Raw genomic sequence first — 19,797 nt, forward strand, 5'->3', positions numbered from 1 at the left:
GTTTGAGGAAAGCTCCAAAACCCTATTACTAATAAACTGTTAAAAAGAGAGAGAAAAACCTCGGGAACACACTTTTCTTTTTTGAGCATGTCAATATTAAAGTTGTGTTCATTCATTAAGTTTACACGAGTCATTAGTGGCATTTGCGAAATTCATATAAATAGGAGCTGCTGTGTGGTGGGTTTTGTTTATCCCAAGCCTCTGAAACTGTCATCAGGCTGTCCTATAAAACAGAGAGCTGTCAGATGACAGCGAAGGCCTGACATTTCAACTTTGAAATGAGCAATTACAGTGTTGATTCAGATTTCACTTACTCATGACATTTAAGCAGCGTGTCCTTTTAACAGGCAGCATGAGCGCAGTAAGGACTGTGCGTGCTGGCTCTGGTAAATAGAACTAATAATCTAAGACATTTGTGACAGAAGTGATTAGCAAACTTCCCTTAAAAGCCAGATCATAAATAGGTCAGGCTGGGACTGTAATGCATAAGCAGCCATAGGCAATGAGTTATTGAGTTTTCCAGATCTTATCTTTGTTATTGTTTATTTGCTTGTTTGTTTTTGTTGTTCTATTTTTGTTTGGTTTGGTTTTTGCTTTTGTTTGCTTGCTTGCTTTTTGTTTGTTTTTTACTAAACATGAGTCTTTATTGGCCACAGCCATTTGAGGGGGATGAAGCAGGAGGAGTGGGTGGCAGATACCAGGCCAGCCCTGCTTCCTGGGCTTGTAAGTGATGAAGAACTCACCCAGGTAGTGGCAGTCATCTCTAGTTTGATCTCCACCTGGTTGAAGGTCTTGCCATTGTACACATCCACCATGCTGCCCACCATCATGGGCAGGATGATCATGTCCCTCGGGTGGGGTGGGTCTTCACCACCTCAGGCTTCTCCATGGGTGGCCCCTCCTCCCTGGCAATTTCTTAAGTGCTTGAGTATTGCGTTCAGGTATGACTTTGGCTGGTGCTGTCCAACTGCATTAGCTGCTCACAGGACACGTCCAGCAGTTGCAACTTGGTCCAACTTGCTCCGCTTCTTCTGCATCAGCCACCTCGGCGGCTGCTCAGAAAAGGAAGCGCTGACTCTCTCTGCCCAGATTGTATTTCTTAAACATCCATTTCTTTTAACTCTCTACTACAGCTTTCCTTGTTTAGACCTCTGTTACCTCTAGTTTAGATTATTATCACATTAGTCAACTTCTCCATCTTACGTTCTCCCTGTCTTGCCCTGTTCCCAAGAATTTATCTTTCTGATCATGGATTACCTATAATTTCTAGTAGGAATCTTCCATTGACTCTACAGTACCTTGACTGTAAAAATCATTCAAGTTAATTTGTTCAGTTTATCTCTGTTGGACATCTAAGTTCAAGTAGAGCAAAAGCTATGTATGTTCATCATTGCTTTAGCCTGAACAGCGTAGCATGTTGCTTATACATATATGTTAAAAAGTGAAATTACTCTGAAACCCCCAAACCACACAGTATTTTATAGAAATCATCAAAGGATCAAAATCTATTTAATGAGTTAGATTTGCAGGGTGAAAGGAGGTATGTAATCTGGAAGTTAAAGGGATGAATGCATTAGAGAGGTCATAATTCACATAGGTGCTTTACCAACATTACACCTTGATCATTATGGTTATTGCTGCAGTTGAGCAGATTCTCTCTGAGCTTTGTTAATGTGCATACACATAAACCTGTACTTAAAATGGTGGAGCTCTGCCCTAGCTCTGTTGAATCCTGGTTTTCAGAGGAAAGGTTGAAAAATAAACTGAATCAACTTGGGTAGTATAAGACTATTTCGCAGAGACTGTTTCATTTTCATAGTTAACTCTAGAAGTTGGTTTTACAGATTAAAAATCTCCAATGTGTGTGTGTGGGGGGGGTGTTGATTAACCTATAATGTTTATGTTCTACCTTATATACTGGGTATTCATAAATGTGGTACTGCCCTTGGCATCAAGCAGCTTACTGCATGGTATGAAAGCTTCCATGGCAGTACATCATAGCCAGAACTAACAGAAATCCGCTGTGTAAGAGGAGGGAAGCAGGCATCTAGGGTGTGGGAGTTGGGAGGACTGTAACAGGGTTTCACAGAGGAGGTGACATTTTAAGAGAGTCTGAAATATGAGTAACAGGTTTTTCCTCAGTTGTTCACATTTATTTTAAGTCTACTTACTCTGAAGCTCTGGCCATTTTCAGTGTGAATCGGTGATACAGTTGAGTTTCCCCTCTAAATAGTGGTTTTAAAAATACATTACTAATGTAGATATATTTAAGAAGCTGAAAAACATTTAATAACAAGAACGAGAAAAGCCACTAACTAGCATTAACTTGGCAAGCATAAAAATAGCTCACAGTTCTTTACATCTAAAGCTTCATGTATAGAACAAATTAAAAATGTAGTTACATGATCACATAACTCCATTTCTCTTAGGTTTATTGCTTTGAAGATATATGTGTTGAAAATCTTTACATTGGCTTTATTTAAAATAACATTTATTACATAGAAAGTGAAAGTATTAAAGATGGTCGAGGTGAGATCGCCTAAAACTAAATAGAGCTCAGTATCTTTACAGTTTAAGCATAGGCTTGCTGCCTTAGTTATGTTACCATCTTACAGTATGTGTTTAGGTGTACTACAGGGTTATGCTAAAAATCTCACTGAGCCTGGTGGCAGAGATAGTCTTCTAGTGACTTTTGACAATAGAAAAAGCCCAAGCATAGACCAGCACTGTAACTAGGACTCCAGCCTGGGTTGTCTCCCCCCTAGAGTTGCTGTTCCTTCCCATGGTGTCTCTCAAAATCTGAAACATTACAGAGCAGTATAAGAGCATAGGCGTAGGTAACATAGGCTACCTACTTAGCGCTCTGACTGCCAGCCTGCTTTTTGTGAGGACTCAAGTAGCCTAAACTAATCTCTTGGTGTGGTGCTTCAGATTCTTCACATCTATGAAGAATTATAGTTCATGGGACTGATGTGAGAATTCAGTAAGTTCATAGGTATGAAGGACATAGAATAGTGGCTGGTATATAGTAAGTGTTATGTTTGCTGTTATTACATAAGTTAATTGTGCCTTATTTTCTGTGGTGATTTGAATAAAAATGGCCTCCACAGGGAGTGCCACTATTGGGAGGTGTGGCCTTGTTGGAGAAAGTGTGTCACTAGGAGGTGGGCTTTGAGGTCTCAGAAGTTCAAACCAGTCCTAGTGGTTCACAGTCACTTCCTGTGGGTTCAGACATAGAACTCCTAGCTGCCTCTCCAGCACCATGGCTGCCTGCGTGCCACCATGCTTCCCTCTATGATGATAGTGGACTAAACCTCTGAACTGTAAGCCAGCTCCAATTAAATGTTTTCCTTTATAAGAGTTGCTCATGGTGGCTCTTCACAGCAACAAAATCCTAACTAAGACACTTTCTATAGAGTATTTCTGTCATCACTGTTTGAACTTATAGAACAAGAAATTTTAGAAATAGCCACTAGAAAGCCGTAGGCGTATCTATAGATAAAGAAAATGAGCAAACATTTTTCCTTATTCTAGAATTAATTGTTTATATCAGGACCTTGGGGAATAACTTAGTGATGGAGTCCAGAGTTCATGCTTAATAAGAACTGTGCTCAATCCCCAATGTGTTTAGGGGGATTAAAAAACAATGAAGCCTGTGTTCTGTGTTAGATACTAGGTATTAAATATGTGTGTGTATGCGTATGTGTATGTGTATATATATATCTATACGCATGGTGTGAAAGCTTCCATTGCAGTACATTGTAGCAAGAACTAACAGAAATGTCATTGTAAGAGGAGCGAGGCAGGCGTCTAGGGTAGTGGGAGTTAGGAGGGTTCAACGTTTCACAGAGGAGGTGACATTTCAAGAGAGTCTGAAATATGAGTAACAGATTTCTAGGAGGAGGAAAAATACTTCTTAAAATTATTTTTTAAAATAAATAATGTGTTAGTCATGTTCATGTGCTATCATATATTTTATTTTAATTGTCAAAGAAAATAAAACTGTGTCAGCATTATTTGTTATGTACTGTATTTAGGCACAGTTTGTGTCATACATGACTTGTTAAATCTGAATTATGAAATCCAATTCCAATAACTTTATTTACTTTATTGGACCATACTCTTTTTCTTAGTGTTAAAGACTATGTGGATAAATCTTGGAAACACACTAGATGAAGTTAGTCACAAAATATCACATATACATGATTGTATTACATTTTTATATTGTTTTCAGAATAGGCAAAGCAGTGAAGACTAGATTACTGTAGAGTAATGCAAGAGTGTTAGCTGGCAGCGGCTAGCGTTCTGGAGTGGCTTTGAGATGGTGAGAATATTCTAGAATTAGCTGTGAGAGCATAGCCTTCGGACTCAATTACTCGTTTTAAATGAATTAATTGAATAGCATATGAAAATTTCTACAAAACTGCCATTTAAAAAGTAAATTGAATTACTCAATGTTATTTTATTTTTACCTGTAAAACATACATTCCATCTTTGTCTCAGGTATCATAGTACACATTGAATTATATGGTGGTGTTGTCTGTGTTGAATTCACAGCAGCTGCCACAGGCGACACTTTAAACATAAAGTGAAAATTCTGTCGTGGCCTCTTTGCTGAGAAGTAGAACTGTACCAGCGAGTTTCAGCCACTTACCTGTGGGATGTGCGTCATTAGTTCAGTTGACTCCAAGATTATTCTACAATTAGAGTCAGGTTTACAATTGCAGCTCACAAGGGCCTGATAGGGGTGTGAAAATTATTTCGGTTATGTTCGTAATATGTCCAGAATAGTGCTGTTACAGGTTAAAGTGTCCTTTTGCACTGTTGCTGCTTTGATTCTGTCTTCTATCAGATTTTGTTTTTCTACCTGACTGTCTTTGTATCTGTTTTCATACTGACTTTAGCAATTTGGGTTCCTAGGTCTTTGGGGTGAAATAGTACTTTGTGTTCCGCTGTAGTTAGTGGTGAATTGTCAGCTATTCATAGATGATCAGTTAAGTACACTTCATAATGAAGCAAGTGCTGAACTTACCTTTTTCATTCTGCTGAAGCAGCTTATCTCACAGATTAGTGTAAATGGTAACTTAGTTTTGAGATGTAGGAAACACATTGGTCCTTTCTCCTTGAAACTGACTTAACAGCACTTTTTTTTTTTTTTTTTAAGAATCAAATCAATTGGACATAGTGGCTCATGCCTGTAGATTCTGGAAGATGAGTTCAGCCAGCCTGAGCTACCCAAGAAGACAGCATGAAAAAGACAGAAAAAGAGGCATTGGGTAGAGAAATGGGGAGAAGGAAGGAGTTGCCATATACCTTTAACTATATTTTTTGTACACTGTTGACTGTGGTACGTCATTTAATTTAGGGTAAATATAAAGTAATCCTCAAAAGTGCAAATGTATCACACAGATTTTTGTCTCTAACTACCATACTGATTTTAAGATCTTAAAGTTTGGCTGTTGAGCATGGGCTCTAAGAGCAACTATCAATAAATGGGACTTCATGAAACTGAAAAGTTTCTGTAAAGCAAAGGACACTGTCATCAGAACAAAACGACTGCCTACAGATTGGGAAAGGATCTTCACCAACCCTATATCTGACAGAGGACTATAATATCCAGTATATATAAAGAACTCAAGAAGTTAAACAGCAACAAATCAAGTAATCCAATTAAAAAATGGAGTACAGAACTAAACAGAGAATTCTCAATAGAGGAATATGGAATGGCTGAGAAACACTTAAAGAAATGTTTCAACATCCTTAGTCATCAGGGAAATGCAAATCAAAACGACCCTAAGATTTCACCTTACATCCATCAGAATGGCTAAGATCAAAAACTCAAGTGACAACACATGCTGGAGAGGTTATGGAGAAAAAGGAACCCTCCTCCACTGCTGGTGGGAATGTAAACTTGTACAACCACTTTGGAACTCAATCTGGTGCTTCCTCAGACAACTAGAAATAGCTCTTCCTCAAGATCCAGCTATATCACTCCTAGGCATATACCCAAAAGAGGCCCAAATACACAATAAGGACATTAGCTCAACCATGATTGTAGCAGCTTTATTTGTAATAGCCAGAAGCTGGAAACAGCCCAGATGCCCCTCAGTAGAGGAATGGATACAGAAATTGTGGTACTTCTACACAATGGAATATTACTCAGCAATAAAAAACAAGGAAATCATGAAATTTGCAGGTAAATGGTGGGATCTGGAAAAGATCATCCTGAGTGAGCTATTCCAGAAGCAGAAAGACCCACATGATCTATACTCACTCATATAAACATATAATATAGGATAAACCTACTAAAATCTGTACACCTAAAGAAACTAATCAAGAGGGAGGATTCTTGCTAAAATGTTCCATCCTATCCAGAAAAGCAAAGAGGATGGACATCAGAAGAAGGAGAAAAGAGGGAACAAGTCAGTAGCCTGACACAGAGGACCTCTGAAAGGTTCTGCCCTGCAGACTATCAATGCAGATGCTGAGACTTATGGCCAAACTTTGGGCAGAGCGCAGGGAATCTTATGAAAGAAGTAGGAAACGGTAAGATCTGGAGAGGACAGGAACTCCACAAGGAGAGCAACAGAACCAAAAAATCTGAGTACAGGGGTCTTTCCTGAGACTGCTACTCCAACCAAGGACTATGCATGGAGATAACCTAAGACCCCTGCACAGATGTAGCCCATGGCAGTTCAGTATCCAAATGGGTTCCATTGTAATGGGAACAGGGACTGTCTCTGACATGAACTGATTGGCCTGCTCTTTAATTACCTCTCCCTGAGGGGGAAGCAGCATTACCAGGCCACAGAAGAAGACACTGCAGCCACTCCTAACGAGACCTAATTGACTAGGATCAGAAGGAAGGAAAAGAAGACCTCCCCTATCAGTGGACTTGGGGAGGGGCATGCATGCAGAGGGGGGAGGAAGGGAGGGATTGAGACGGGAGGAGGGAGGGAACCACAGGGGGGTTTCAAAGGGAATAAAGTGTAATTAATAAAGAATTTAAAAAAAAGTTTGGCTGTTGAACTGCAATTCTTTAACACTGCATTCTGGAAACAGCATGAGTCTAATTTAGCATTTGTTAAGCATTCTGGGAAGTAATGTGGTTATCCCAAATGATAATGCTTCAGTAGAAGTGCTTATAATTATAATAATTTCCATTTTCCAGAAAACATAAAGCATCACCTATAGTATTTAATACGAAAAGACTCCATTCACAACGGCCACTATTTAAAGAGCTTCATGTAATGATATTCAAAACCTCTTATCCAGCTGATTAGATTCAGCAACCATGACTGACTATATCCACACCAAAGCCAAATATTGTAATGACGTCATCAGCACACACACAATCTGTTGCAGTTAATGCACACTACACGGGATATAGGTTTGATTGGCTCCATGTGATTGTGCAGTTAACGCTCCACCTTAAAGAAGAGAGCTCTGCAGCTGGGGCTGTCGCAGATTGTTTTGTCTGCAGAAGAGCAAAGTGTCTTGTAACCAGAGTGAAGAGTGTTTTGTAGAAGACAGGTCAAATGGCCAGGATAAACTGAGACCCAATTAAACGTAGTGGGAATGTACATACACTGTTCTACAGCCTTTGTTCTACTTAAAGATCTCTGCCCACAGTTGTTTGCTGCCACGTTGGCAGCCAAACTACTACATTTTTTTTTCCAGCTACATATTGGAAAACACCAGATTTTCTGTTTTAACAAGCTTGAGGTGAGAGTAGTTTCGGTTTGTTTGTTTGTTTTTTTGGGGGGGGGGTTTCAAATTTATCGAGGCTCAGTGGCTATAGTTTAATGACTATGTTATTAGGTCCAATAGTACTATAATCAGGTTGAAAAATACTGTCATCCTTTATACAACCTCCACTCTCTGATAGACTCTGTGGTCAGTGTATTTGCAGAGGAAGATAATTTGGTGGCAGCAGAAGTGTATGAGAGAGTGTGTGTGCATGTACGTACATGGATTCCATTGGGATGCTCCTGGAACACCAAGAGTAGCAGGAACCGGGGGCCTACAGGACAGTGTGTGAAACACTGGTGGTACTTCGCTTGGTACTACATACATCCCTCTGTATACAAGATGATGCCAGAATGTGAGTCATTAAGAGACATGAGCCAGATTTTGGTGAATGCCACACTAATGAGCTTGGAATTTGATTTTGCAATTTATATATTATTGTGTTCTAAAGCAGTACACATTTTTGCCAACATACACTTTTTAAATATATTTTTTATGTTGTAATGTGGTTGGTTGATTTAACCTTGAGAAGTGCTTTCTGTGGCTTGCATCCTAGGTATTGGTTGCTGATGTCTTTTATGTCTTTCATCAACTTTTACATAAGCTTCGGTTCTCAGAATGCCTCAAAGGGCAGGGGCATGCCTGTGAGTTTTCAGAAATTGCTGGACTGGGCAGTACTTCTAATGAGACTTTGGAATCACAGGGCTTGGAGGAGACAACAAGAATAGGCTCCGTACCCTGTGAAGATGACCATTTTTATTGCTTGTGTATTCATTGCGATAACACTTTTTGTTTGTTTGAAATTAGTTTCAAACTTGGTAATGATATTATGTAACTTTTGTGAAAATTTCACATGACTTGCTTTTGTTCTATTTGTTTTGTTTTTTATTATCAAAGATAAAATTTTCAGCATATTTTTGAGAAATTGAAGCCTTTGCCTTACATCTCTTTATACTTAAGATAGCTAGATACAAGCCAGGTGATGATGGTCTTTAATGGTGCCTTTAATCCCAGCACTTGGGAGGCAGAGACAGGTAGATCTCTGAGTTTGAGGACAGCCTGGTCTACAGAGTGAGTTCCAGGACAGCCAAGGCTACAGAGAGAAACCCTCTCTTGAAAGAGAGAGACAGAGACAGAGAAAACAAATACAAACAAACAAAAATAGCTAGACACCTCACAATGTATATTTATTGGCTGTTTTACCCTCATCCTAATTTGTTTGTATTTCTGTGTTATTCACAGGAAGGGGGTTTTCTTTTCCCCCCTCTGAACCATCTTGATGTGCATGTCAAAGTCTGCACCCACCTTAAGCCACCTCCATGATGTAGTACAAGAATGATGATAGGTGCCTCTGTCATCTGTATGCATTCTTTTGTCTTCATGGAGCAGATTTCTTTACAACAATTAGAAGGTTAAGCACTTTCTAACTAGTATTTTATATTTTAACTACCTCAGTTCAGAGGTCTCATTTGCCAGTGTAGGTGCACTTTTCAGCATCCTTAAGTCAAAACAAACAAACAAAAAAGTTTTGGGAGATGAAGCTGCCTCCCATCAATAATACACACATAGCTTAGAGTTTGTTGAATGACCAAATGCTGTGGGTAAGAGAAAGGTCAATGAATTGTACATACTGAGTTCATAGCTTATTTGACCTGTTAAGAACTGACATTGTATTGATGATTTTGAACAATAATACTTAATAAAGACAGTGAACCACTAATGGTAAATATGCTGGAATATATTTACAGTTATCTCTAGTAACATATGGTATAGTCATATAATCTACAGAGATAGTTACTTAATGAATGATGCCTAATGATGTTCAGTGAGCTCATTCAATAGGATGGAATGTGTTTACATGCCTTCTGTCGAGGTTCCTCACTGGAAAAGAAAACTTCTCCAGGGACCCAGCAAAGTGTTTTAGGTCCAACTGAACAAGAGCTGGTAGCCTTTCCCTTGCAGGAGTATTGTGCCTTCGTGGCCTTCTAAGTGAAAGGATAATTGTAACATCTCTCATTTGATACTCAATTTAGATCTAAAAGCTAAGTAATATAAATTTTAATTCTTATCTGGGATTTTTTATTAGTTCTGCTTAGATAATTTGTGACAAAATTGGTGCATTTCTCTTTTCAAGATGTATTTGTGTTTCCTCACTAATGGGAAAGCAGAAGATATTTTTAGTGTCATCTTTCATCAAGTCAGACCTTTCTGAAGACCTGAATAAATTCTATTTCCATGGGAATTTTGCTAATGGGCATGAGCAACATTATCCAAGCTCTGGCAGATAAGATTACAAATTTAAAATGAAGAGGAGTAGAAAAGAAAGGTGATCTTTCTCAAGCTATTGTTTCATTTTTGCTTTGCTATGTTTTCAGATCAATCTAAGTTTGGTACAGTAAAGCATAAGATTAACCCAGACAGTAAAAACAGTGACTTTCCTAAGTAGATCTTTAGCTTAATCTTACATGTATAAGGCAGGAGGGGGAGAGAGGAAATCTTCCAGTCTCCGTCTGTCTAGTTAACAGTGTTAGTAACATCAGTGTGTAGGAAAATGAAAGGTTGAAGATGTATTTTAAAACAAGCCACCCAGTTTATTGTTTGTATACTAACTTACTGATTCATTTTATAACGTAATAAATACCCAGTACACACTTCAAAATAACATGTAAGGAGGATGTGTAAATCTGGGCCTACTCATATCTTACCAGGACCTACTTACCCTAAAGATCAAGCCCCAGACATGTTCTTCTCTTGTTTTGCATCTTTCTCAGGACAGTCTCATCCATTTGGTTCTAACTGTCTGTGACTTCCAAGTCTCTCTTCCCTCCCTGCCCTTTCCATGTATTTCCTTTGCAATTGTTGCTTTCCTGAGTCCTTTTTTCATCTGCCTTCTGCATCTGCTGCCCTTGTATTGCTGATCTCAGTTCTGTGGCTCTCACATCTCTTTCCCACAAACTGGCAGCCTTCCTTCATCTTTCTACTCCTTTTAGGACCTGCTAACCCCACCTTAGATTGGTCATGGAGTGCTATTTCTTCTGCTTCTATCCAATCTCTTTCTCTCCCCACCCCTCTTTCTCTGTCACTGTAGCCATCACATTAAATCAACTCTTTTCTTTCCTGAACTAAATCAGTAACCTCAAGGCTGCTTTGTCCATAGCCAGTTTGGCCAGTTCTCATCAACTTTCAAAGGAAAGCAAAATTGAGCTATTAATATAAATAGAATGGTGTCACTCTCACACCTGAAATCTTCAGTGATTTCCATTTTAAGAGTAAGATTTTTTTGCCATGCAGTGGTGGTAGGCATCTTTAATTCCAGCACTCAGGAGACAGAGCCAGGTAGATCTCTGAGTTTGATGCCAGTGTGGTTTGTAGATCAAGTTCCAGGATGGCCAGTGCTACACAGAGGGAAAAAAAAAATAAGTTTTTATTTTAATTTCTGAAAGAGATGGAAGGGTCTACATTAGCTTTCGATGGCTCTCTGTTAGTCTAGATTTTAATTTTGTTTATTTGTTCATTCTTGTTTAAATAACAAAATACCTGAGAAAACCACTTAAAAGGGAGAAATATTTAATTCATAAATTCAAATGTGTCAGTCTAGGATGCTTTTCATCTCAGTCTAAGCAACCCCAAAGTTTCACTATATTCCAAAGTTGGACCACCAGCCAAGGTCCAAACCTTATACTCATGGGCTTATGGCCGGGTGCATGTTGTAGCCATAATAGGATGCCATGACTAAGTGCCACAGATGTCACATCTTCTACTTCTAGAGTAGAAGGACAAGATCAGGCTGTAGAGAATCTGGCTTCCAATGCCTCTCTGCTGGGCTAGAAAATGACCGTCTCCTGCTAGCATATTTACATTTTGTTTACCTTAGACATATCTACTCTTCTGACCTCTTTTCCAAAACATCTCCAGTTTGAGCTTCTGAGAGTTACTGTTCTACTGTGTGAATTCGAGGGAGATGCTGTTCAGTCCATAACAGAGTTTGAGTTGGTAGGATCGGGGAGGAGAAACAAGAGGAAGACAGGACTCCAAGATTTGTTTCCATACCTGTGAGCCTGCTGCCTGTGCTGCGCTTCCATGAAACCTGAGCTCCTGTTAGGTCATCGCATCCAAGCAGGCTGTTCTCCTTTGGTGGTGGGACAGCCACTCACTTCCTGCTGACGGTGGTAGACGGGAAGCAGGTGGAGAATCCCTTGTCCGATTTAAGTACATGAAGCTACTTTACCTGGGCATTTATATTCTTTTCCTTCACAAAATCCGTTGTTGCGGTTGATGGTAGCTCAGATGATAGAGTTCATTTTCCACCTTTTTCCCTTTCTCTCTCAGCAGAGATGCTAGGGAATCATGGGTTGACTCATAAGATCTTGAGTGTCCAGTTACCCCAAAGAGCAGCACCACTAAGATCCTAACTTTTGAGTTCTTGAATGTAAATATTTTTCTTTCTTCTTGCCACTGATTTGTATGAATATTAAAATGGAGAGGGAAAGTTAAAAGTTTGCTTTCTTAATGAACAAAACCATTCTGATAGGTATAAGGTGAAATCTCAGGATCATTTTGGTTTACATTTCCCTGATGACTAAGGACATTGAGCATTTCTTTAAGTGTTTCTCTGCCATTCGATATTCCTCTATTGAGAATTCCCTGTTTAGCTCTGTTCCCCATTTTTTAATTGGATTACTTGATTTTGTTGATTTTTAACTTCTTGAGTTCTTTATATATTCTGGATATTAGCCCTCTGTCATATAGGGTTGGTGAAGATCCTTTCCCAAGCTGTAGGCTGTCGTTTTCTGACAACAATGTCCTTTGCTTTACAGAAGCTTTTCAGTTTCCTGAGGTCCCATTTATTGACTGTTGATCTTAGAGCCTGTGTTGTTGGTGTTCTGTTCAGGAAGTTGTCTCCTGTGCCAATGAGTTCTAGGTTCTTCCCCACTTTTCCTTCTAACAGATTTAGTGTGTCTGGTTTTATGTTGAGGTCTTTGATCCACTTGGACTTTTAGTTTTGTGCGGGGTGATAAATATGGATTTGCATCTTTCTACATGTAGTATCCAGTTAGACCAGTACCATTTGTTGAAGATGCTGTCTTTTTTCCATTGAATGGTTTTGGCTTCTTTGTCAAAAATCAAGTATCCGTGGGGTGTGTGCATTTATTTCTGGGTCTTCTGTCTGATTCCATTGATCCACCATTCTGTTTCTATGCCAGTACCATGCAGTTTTTATTATTTTACTATTATTATTTTTTTAAGATTTTATTTAAAGTATGAGTGTTCTAGCTGCATATATACCTGTACACCAGAAGAGGACATCAGATTCCAGCATAGATGGTTGGAAGAATCACCATGTGGTTGCTGGGAATTGAACTCAGGACCTCTGGAAGAACAGGCAGTGTGCTTAACTACTGAGCCATCTCTCCAGCCTATTTTACTATTGCTCTGAAGTTCAGTTTGAGATCAGGGATGGAGAAACCTCCAGATGATCTGTTGTTGTACAAGATCACTTTAGCAATTCTAGGGTTTTTGATTTTCCTTATGAAGTTGAGAATTATTCTTTCAAGGTCTGTAAAGAACTGTGTTGGTATTTTGTTGGAAATTGCATTGAATCTGTAGATTGCTTTTGGGAGGATGGCCATTTTCACTGTTACTCCTATTGATCCAAAAGATCTTTCCATCTTCTGATATCTTCTTAAATTTCTTTCTTCAGAGACTTGATGTTTTTTTCGAATGGGTCTTTCACTTGCTTGATTAGAGTCACACCAAGGTATTTTATGAACAAAACCTTCCATACATTCTGTAGACAGTGAAAAGAGAATGAAGACAGTCGATATGGTTTGGTAAGCAAACTTGAGCTTTCTAGTTATAACTCGGGCACCATTAGGAACACATTTTCCTCCTGGAGATGTAGTGGGCACAGGAAAGCCTTTGATCAGACCTCCTCCAAGTCGTCATAGAAACTGCAGCAAGTGTGACAAGGGAGGACAGATGTGTGGCTCATTTGACAGTCACCAACTAAAGTTCCTAAGTTTAGCAGAACTCTGTTCTGTTCTCTTTACTTGCTCTTCTCAGGATGTCTCCTGAAAAGCAGACTTCAATTGAAAACTCTTGGATTCTGTGGGATTCCATGTCAGAACGTGACCGTTTAGGGAACTGCCCAGGCCATGCTCTGTTTTTTGTCTTAGACCTCTAAGCTCAATTGTTCTTTACAAATCCATCATGTCACCGTAGACATGAAATTTCCCGGCTTCATATTCTTCCTGGTCTCCTCAAAACCACTGTCATGGAAAGGAAGTGGCAGTGGCAATGCATACTGGCAGTTAGTCCAGATAATGTATACTGGGAGTCAGCCCAGGCACAGATACAGGTTTTCTGCATATTTTACTTCAGGTATCAATGTTTTTATTTCTATATCTAAACATTTCAATAAAGCGAAACAATAAAATTTTATATTCACGTACCCATATCTGTATTTATATTTTAATTGTTTTAAAATACGTATCTATAACAGGACTGGAAAGATGGCTCAGCAGTAGAGCACTGACTTAACTTGCAGGGTGCCCAGCTTTAATTCCTAGCAGTAACAAGTGTGTGTAACCGCAGTTCCAGGAGGTGATTGTGCTCTGGCCTCCAGGGGTGCCAGATGCGCACGCTGTGCACAGAAGTACAAGCAGGCAAAACATTCACATACATTTTTTTTTAATTTTAAATAGGACATAAAAACATGCCATTTTAATCACTTTGAATACACAGTTGGAACTGTTTAAATGACATCTAGATCCTTTTCACCTGCACATCTAATTCTCTTTACACAATTTGTTTTGTTTTGTTTTTCAAGACGGGGTTTCTCTGTAGCCTTGGCTGTCCTGGACTCACTTTGTAGACCATGCTGGCCTCACATTCACAGTGATCTGCCTGTCTTTGCCCCCTGAGTGCTGGGAATAAAGGCATGTGCCACCAGACATTTCTTTTTTTTTTTTTTTAAATCTTTTATTTTTTTTTATTAATTACACTTTATTCATTTTGTATCCTCCCATGAGCCCCTCCCTCCTCCCCTGCCGATCCCACCCTTCCTCCCCTTTCTGCATGCATGCCACTCCCCAAGTCCACTGATAGGGGAGGTCCTCCTCTCCTTCTTTCTGATCTTAGTCTATCAGTTCTCATCAAAAGTGGCTGCATTGTCCTCTACTGTGGCCTGGTAAGGCTGCTCCCCCCTCAGGGGGAAGTGATCAACGAGCAGGCCAATCAGATTATGTCAGAGGCAGTCCCTCTTCCCATTACTATGGAACCCACTTGGACACTGAACTGCCATGGGCTACACCTGTGCAGGGGTTCCAGGTCATCTCCACAAATAGTCCTTGGTTGGAGTATGAGTCTCTGGGAAGTTCCCTGTGTTCAAATTATCTTGTTCTGTTGCTCTGCTTGTGGAGTTCCCGTTCCCTCCAGCTCTTACTATTTCCCACTTCTTACATAAAATTCCATTCACTCTGCCCATCAGTTGGCCATCAGGCTCAGCATCTGCTTTGACAGTCTATACTGCAGAAGCTTTCAGAGGCCCTCTGTGGCAGGTTTCAAGGTTGTTTCCTGTTTTCTTCTGGCTTTCAGAGGCCCTCTGTAGCGGGTTCCGAGGTTGTTTCCTATTTTCGTTTTCTTCTGATGTACATCCTCTTTGCCTTTCAGGATGGGGATTGAACATTTTAGTTAGGGTCCTCTCTTTTGCTTAGTTTGTTTAGATGTACAGCTTTTAGTGGGTTTATTCTATATTGTATGTTTATATGAGTGAGTATATACCGTGAGTGTCTTTTTGCTTCTGGGTCAACTCACTCAGGATGATCCTTTCCAGGTCCCACCATTTACCTGCAAATTTCATGATTTCCTTATTTTTCATTGCTGAGTAATACTCCATTGTATAGATGTACCACAGTTTCTGCATCCATTCTTCAGTTGAGGGGCATCTGGGTTGTTTCCAGCTTCTGGCTATTACAAGCCACCAGACATTTCTATAAGGAAAATACTATCCCCCCCCCCCAAAAAAAAAGAAAAACAACTTGGAAATCTCCGTTCTACTGGGACCAAGCTTGGGTCCTCTGAGAGAGCAGTAGTCACACTTAGCAGCTGAGCCCTCTCTCTAGTCTCTACCTTTAATTTTTAATGCCCCTTTATGATCTTTTTTTTTTTTTAAGATTTTTATTTTTAATTGTGTATTGGGGAGAGGTATCCACATGCGTGCAGGTGCCCTTGGAAGCAGGGAGAAGCAGTTGTCTACTGGAGCTTGAGTTATAGGCAGCTGTGAACCACCTGAAGTGGGTGCTGGAAGAGCAGCAGTGTTGATAACTACTGAGCCTTCTCTCCAGCCCCTGACTTTCCCTGTGACGCTTGTACCACTTTATAATCTCACTGTTGGTGTGAAGAATTCCAGTTTCACTTCCTTTTTTTTTTCTTTCTTCAGTAATAGCTATTCCAGTGGTATGCACTAACGTACCTAGGGCTCTCACAGGTGTATTCCAGTCTGTTCTGTTTGTTCAGTGCCTTTGTGAAAGAAGGGTGGCTTACTGTTTTCAAGTCTGCCACACACCGCCACGGTAGCTGGGGTTGCTTTAGTAATCATGCTTCATATTCGTGCTCTTAGTGTAACATTTTAGGAAACAACACCTTGAAACAAAGCAAAGCAAAATGCAATCTAATTCAGTGCTGGGTTTAAGGTTATGCAGATTAGTTATTTATATGGTTTTTTTTTTCCCCCACTTATTCCCTGTTAGCTTTTGACATGGAACTGAGAGGGTAATTTCCCCTTATAATTTAGGGAGAATATAAGTATCACTAGATCTTGCTGGTTAGACTTTTACATGTTAAGTGATGTGTGTCAGTCAGCTGAATAATCTTTCTAATGCAGTTCACGTCCTTCATAGTTTACACCTTCCTAAACAGGCAACAGGCATCATAGGTGATAAACTTCCCATCCGCTCAGGCTTAGATGTGTAAGAGAGAAAGTGAGGGACTGTGCAAGCTGGTCCTGTATGCTTAGAGAGAGGTGCTGTTTCTGAACACAGCCTAAGAGTTAGCTGGAGATCACTTGGTTTGAAAATGTTGGCTTTGTTAATAAAAAATGGAAACCATCAAAACAGATTTTTTACAAGAACATCATGGAAGCTGAGAATTAAGTTGTTACAGTGAAATGGACCAAGTTTTAAGTACTAGAATTAATGTCTGTTACAACAGCTTCCCACCTCTTTAGTCAGGATGCTCAGTCCACGTCCTATGACCAAAGCCGAGGGATCAACGTGGGCGGCACACTGTTAGGATTCTGCCATTCTTTTCACTTCTTCAAGGGAACCTTGGGCAAAGTCAGTCCACTTTGGCGGTACTGAGCAAGGCCATGCACTGTTGCTTCAGCTGCGTAGATTAGCTCCACTTAACTAGATCACTGTAGATACCAACACAGTGCTTCTCTGCAGCACTCCGAATGCTTGCTTCAGAGCATGTGAGATGAATCTAGGACAACTTTGAAACTGTCATGTTAACCATTAGCTTTTGCTGAGTCTGTACAATAAAGAAGGTAACAACCTTAGCACGTTAAGGCTGTAACTGTCAGGGTAGTGCTTGGAGGCAGAGGCAATGCCCAAGTGAGGCATTAATGTCTGGACAAGTTCAATCAGATAGGCTACCTCCAGTCTGCATAATGGTATTTACTAGATTTTAAATGGACTGCTGAGAAAGATGAAATATAATCTCATGTATTATCTATGCCTTGAAAAAAGATAATTAAATTGTTCTCTTGCTAGCATGTATTTTTATTAACTTTTGTCAAGTCAACTTAAAGAATGATGTCCCTGTAAAGCTGAAACGTTTTGCTCAGGTGGAATGTTACCAATTGATTTTGTGAGTTCTAGGAATTCCATATTCCTAGGCTGGCTGAAGAGTGGAAAGTGTACTGTAAATTGCTTAAAAGTGAATTATTTTTCCCCTTTGTTTCTCTCTTTACAGGACCTTGAGAAGGTTTTAGTGGAATTCAATCATAAGGAGTTGTTCGAGTTCTACAACAAGGTTTGTGTTTTTAAATGTTTTCTGGTATGTAGTGGTTTCCTAGTACTTCCTTGGTTTTATGAAATTTTATTTTTGAATGCCTTATTGTAGGGCCAAATTCTTTTAAACTCCTGTAAACACCTTATATATCACATTAAGAAGAGGCAAAAACCAAGATGAAGGTAATCTGAAAACTAAATCAGAAAAAAGATGAAAATGTTTTTAAAGAGACAGGATTAGGGGCTGGAGAGATGGCTCAGAGGTTAAGAGCACTGCTTGTTCTTCCAGAGGTCCTGAGTTCAATTCCCAGCAACCACATGGTAGCTCACAACCATCTATAATGAAATGTGGTGTCCTCTTCTGGCGCTCAGATGTACATGCAGGCAGAACATTGTATACATAATAAAATAAAATTTAAAAAAGAGAGAGAGAGAGACAGGATTAGTGTTCATGCAGGGCACTGAGTACGCCTCATAGCCACTGGCACATTAGATATAGACCACCTAAAATATTTCAATGACTAGGCCTAAAGGTACAAGGAAGCTGCCAGATTTTAGAGATTTATCTTTGGGTATATTTAATTTTTCTTTCCAAATACTGATTTTGTATCCTAGGAAAATACATTTCGCTAACTACCACATGTTGAAGTCTTACTATTTAGTGATAATTTACTAAAAGAGCTGAGTGCACTTAAGACAATAATACTTAGAAGTCTTCCTCCTTCATAAATGTGAAAAATTAAATGACAAACCTATATCCTAACATCTTTATATATGGAGAAAAGCAGCCCAAGCATTACTGTTAAGTCCTGTGTGTCAGTTCACTGTGTAGAGTTCCCACTGCCATTGTTTCTGTTTCCTGTGCACATTTCTAAACATTTTATATGAAGTTTGCTCACTTCACTAACTCACTGTCTTTATTTCCGTCTTTATAAATAGCTGGAGACCATACAAGCTCAGCTGGATTCCCTTACATGATGTTCTTGACGACTGCTTTGCCATCGCATTCCCGCCACCTCATTCTAACGCAATGAAGACTGAGCATATTTTCTAGAGGACTCAGTGACTTTATTCCTACAGATAATATAGCTTATCACTTCTTAGACAAGTACCAGTAAAGCAAGATCATAATGAGAGTACTGGGGTTTCTAATACACCTTCCCTCCTCATATGAGCCCAGAGCAATTGTTGAGAAAACTCTGTAAAGAAAAGTAAATGCCATATTGTTTTTTCTGTCAGATCACTGCTTCATCGCTTCCCCTCAATCTTGTTTTCATGGATCAGTAGGCAGAAGGTATGATGTGTGCCTTAGCAGAATATGGAACCTTAGTAATTATATTGATTAATTAGGGAAGCAACCACAGGCCATAAATGTTTTAGCATTTGTCCTACAACTCTATTTTGCTTGGGGTATAATACAGGAAAGAAATCTAAAATGGTGCCAGTTCGGTTATGAGTTAATCACAATGTGATCCTCTTGCTCTACCCACTTGAATATTTCTGATTTTAATGATTTAATAATCATCTCTGTATATATATATGCTTCTGCAAATTAATAACAGTGGATGTCACAGTGTGGGGACAGATTCAGATCATGAATGAAAGCCAGCAATGAGTATGACGTGTGAATCTAACATTTTAAATCAGAAACTTTTTGCCTTCTCCTGTGAATATGTCTATTTGGTTTCAGTCAATAAAAGTTTTCTACTTTAGCATTATTTAAACTCAAGTGTGTGGCATTTTCATTTTATAATATATTTTAAACTGTAATGATATATAAATATATGATTTTCTGAAAAAAATCATTTGAAATTTGTATTAATGAAATATTTTATCCTGTTTCCAGGGGAAGGAAGGAGAGGTTCAGTCATAGCCACAAAAAGGCATGCAATTTCAGAATGTCCTATAGTTAAGCAACAAAAGAACTACAGTTGAGCACATCTCTTCTGTGAGTGTCCTGGAGAGTGCAGTGGTAACTTAGCTCCAGCCAGTGTGCGCTATGGACAATGATGTCCATACTTGTTTATGCAAGAAT

At 39.3% G+C, this 19,797-nt stretch overlaps 1 protein-coding gene across 2 annotated transcripts in view; it reads left to right on the plus strand.

Moving 5' to 3' along the window:
- Commd10 (COMM domain containing 10) overlaps positions 1 to 19,486 on the plus strand; it is a 142,777-nt gene extending 123,291 nt beyond the window's left edge. The window contains exons 6-7 of one of the 2 annotated variants that reach the window (XM_055622948.1): positions 17,725 to 17,784; positions 18,702 to 19,486. In XM_055622948.1, the coding sequence (XP_055478923.1) occupies positions 17,725 to 17,784; positions 18,702 to 18,740 (99 nt within the window). In that variant the 3' untranslated portion in view covers positions 18,741 to 19,486. Of the gene's footprint in view, positions 1 to 5,164; positions 5,381 to 17,724; positions 17,785 to 18,701 lie in introns of those variants that run through there. The other variant, XM_055622949.1, reaches the window with a different exon arrangement.
- Positions 19,487 to 19,797: the final 311 nt, after the last annotated feature.

Source organism: Psammomys obesus, unplaced genomic scaffold (genome assembly GCF_907164565.1).
Source record: "Psammomys obesus unplaced genomic scaffold, mPsaObe1.curated_primary_1811, whole genome shotgun sequence".
Lineage (NCBI taxonomy): Eukaryota > Metazoa > Chordata > Mammalia > Rodentia > Muridae > Psammomys > Psammomys obesus.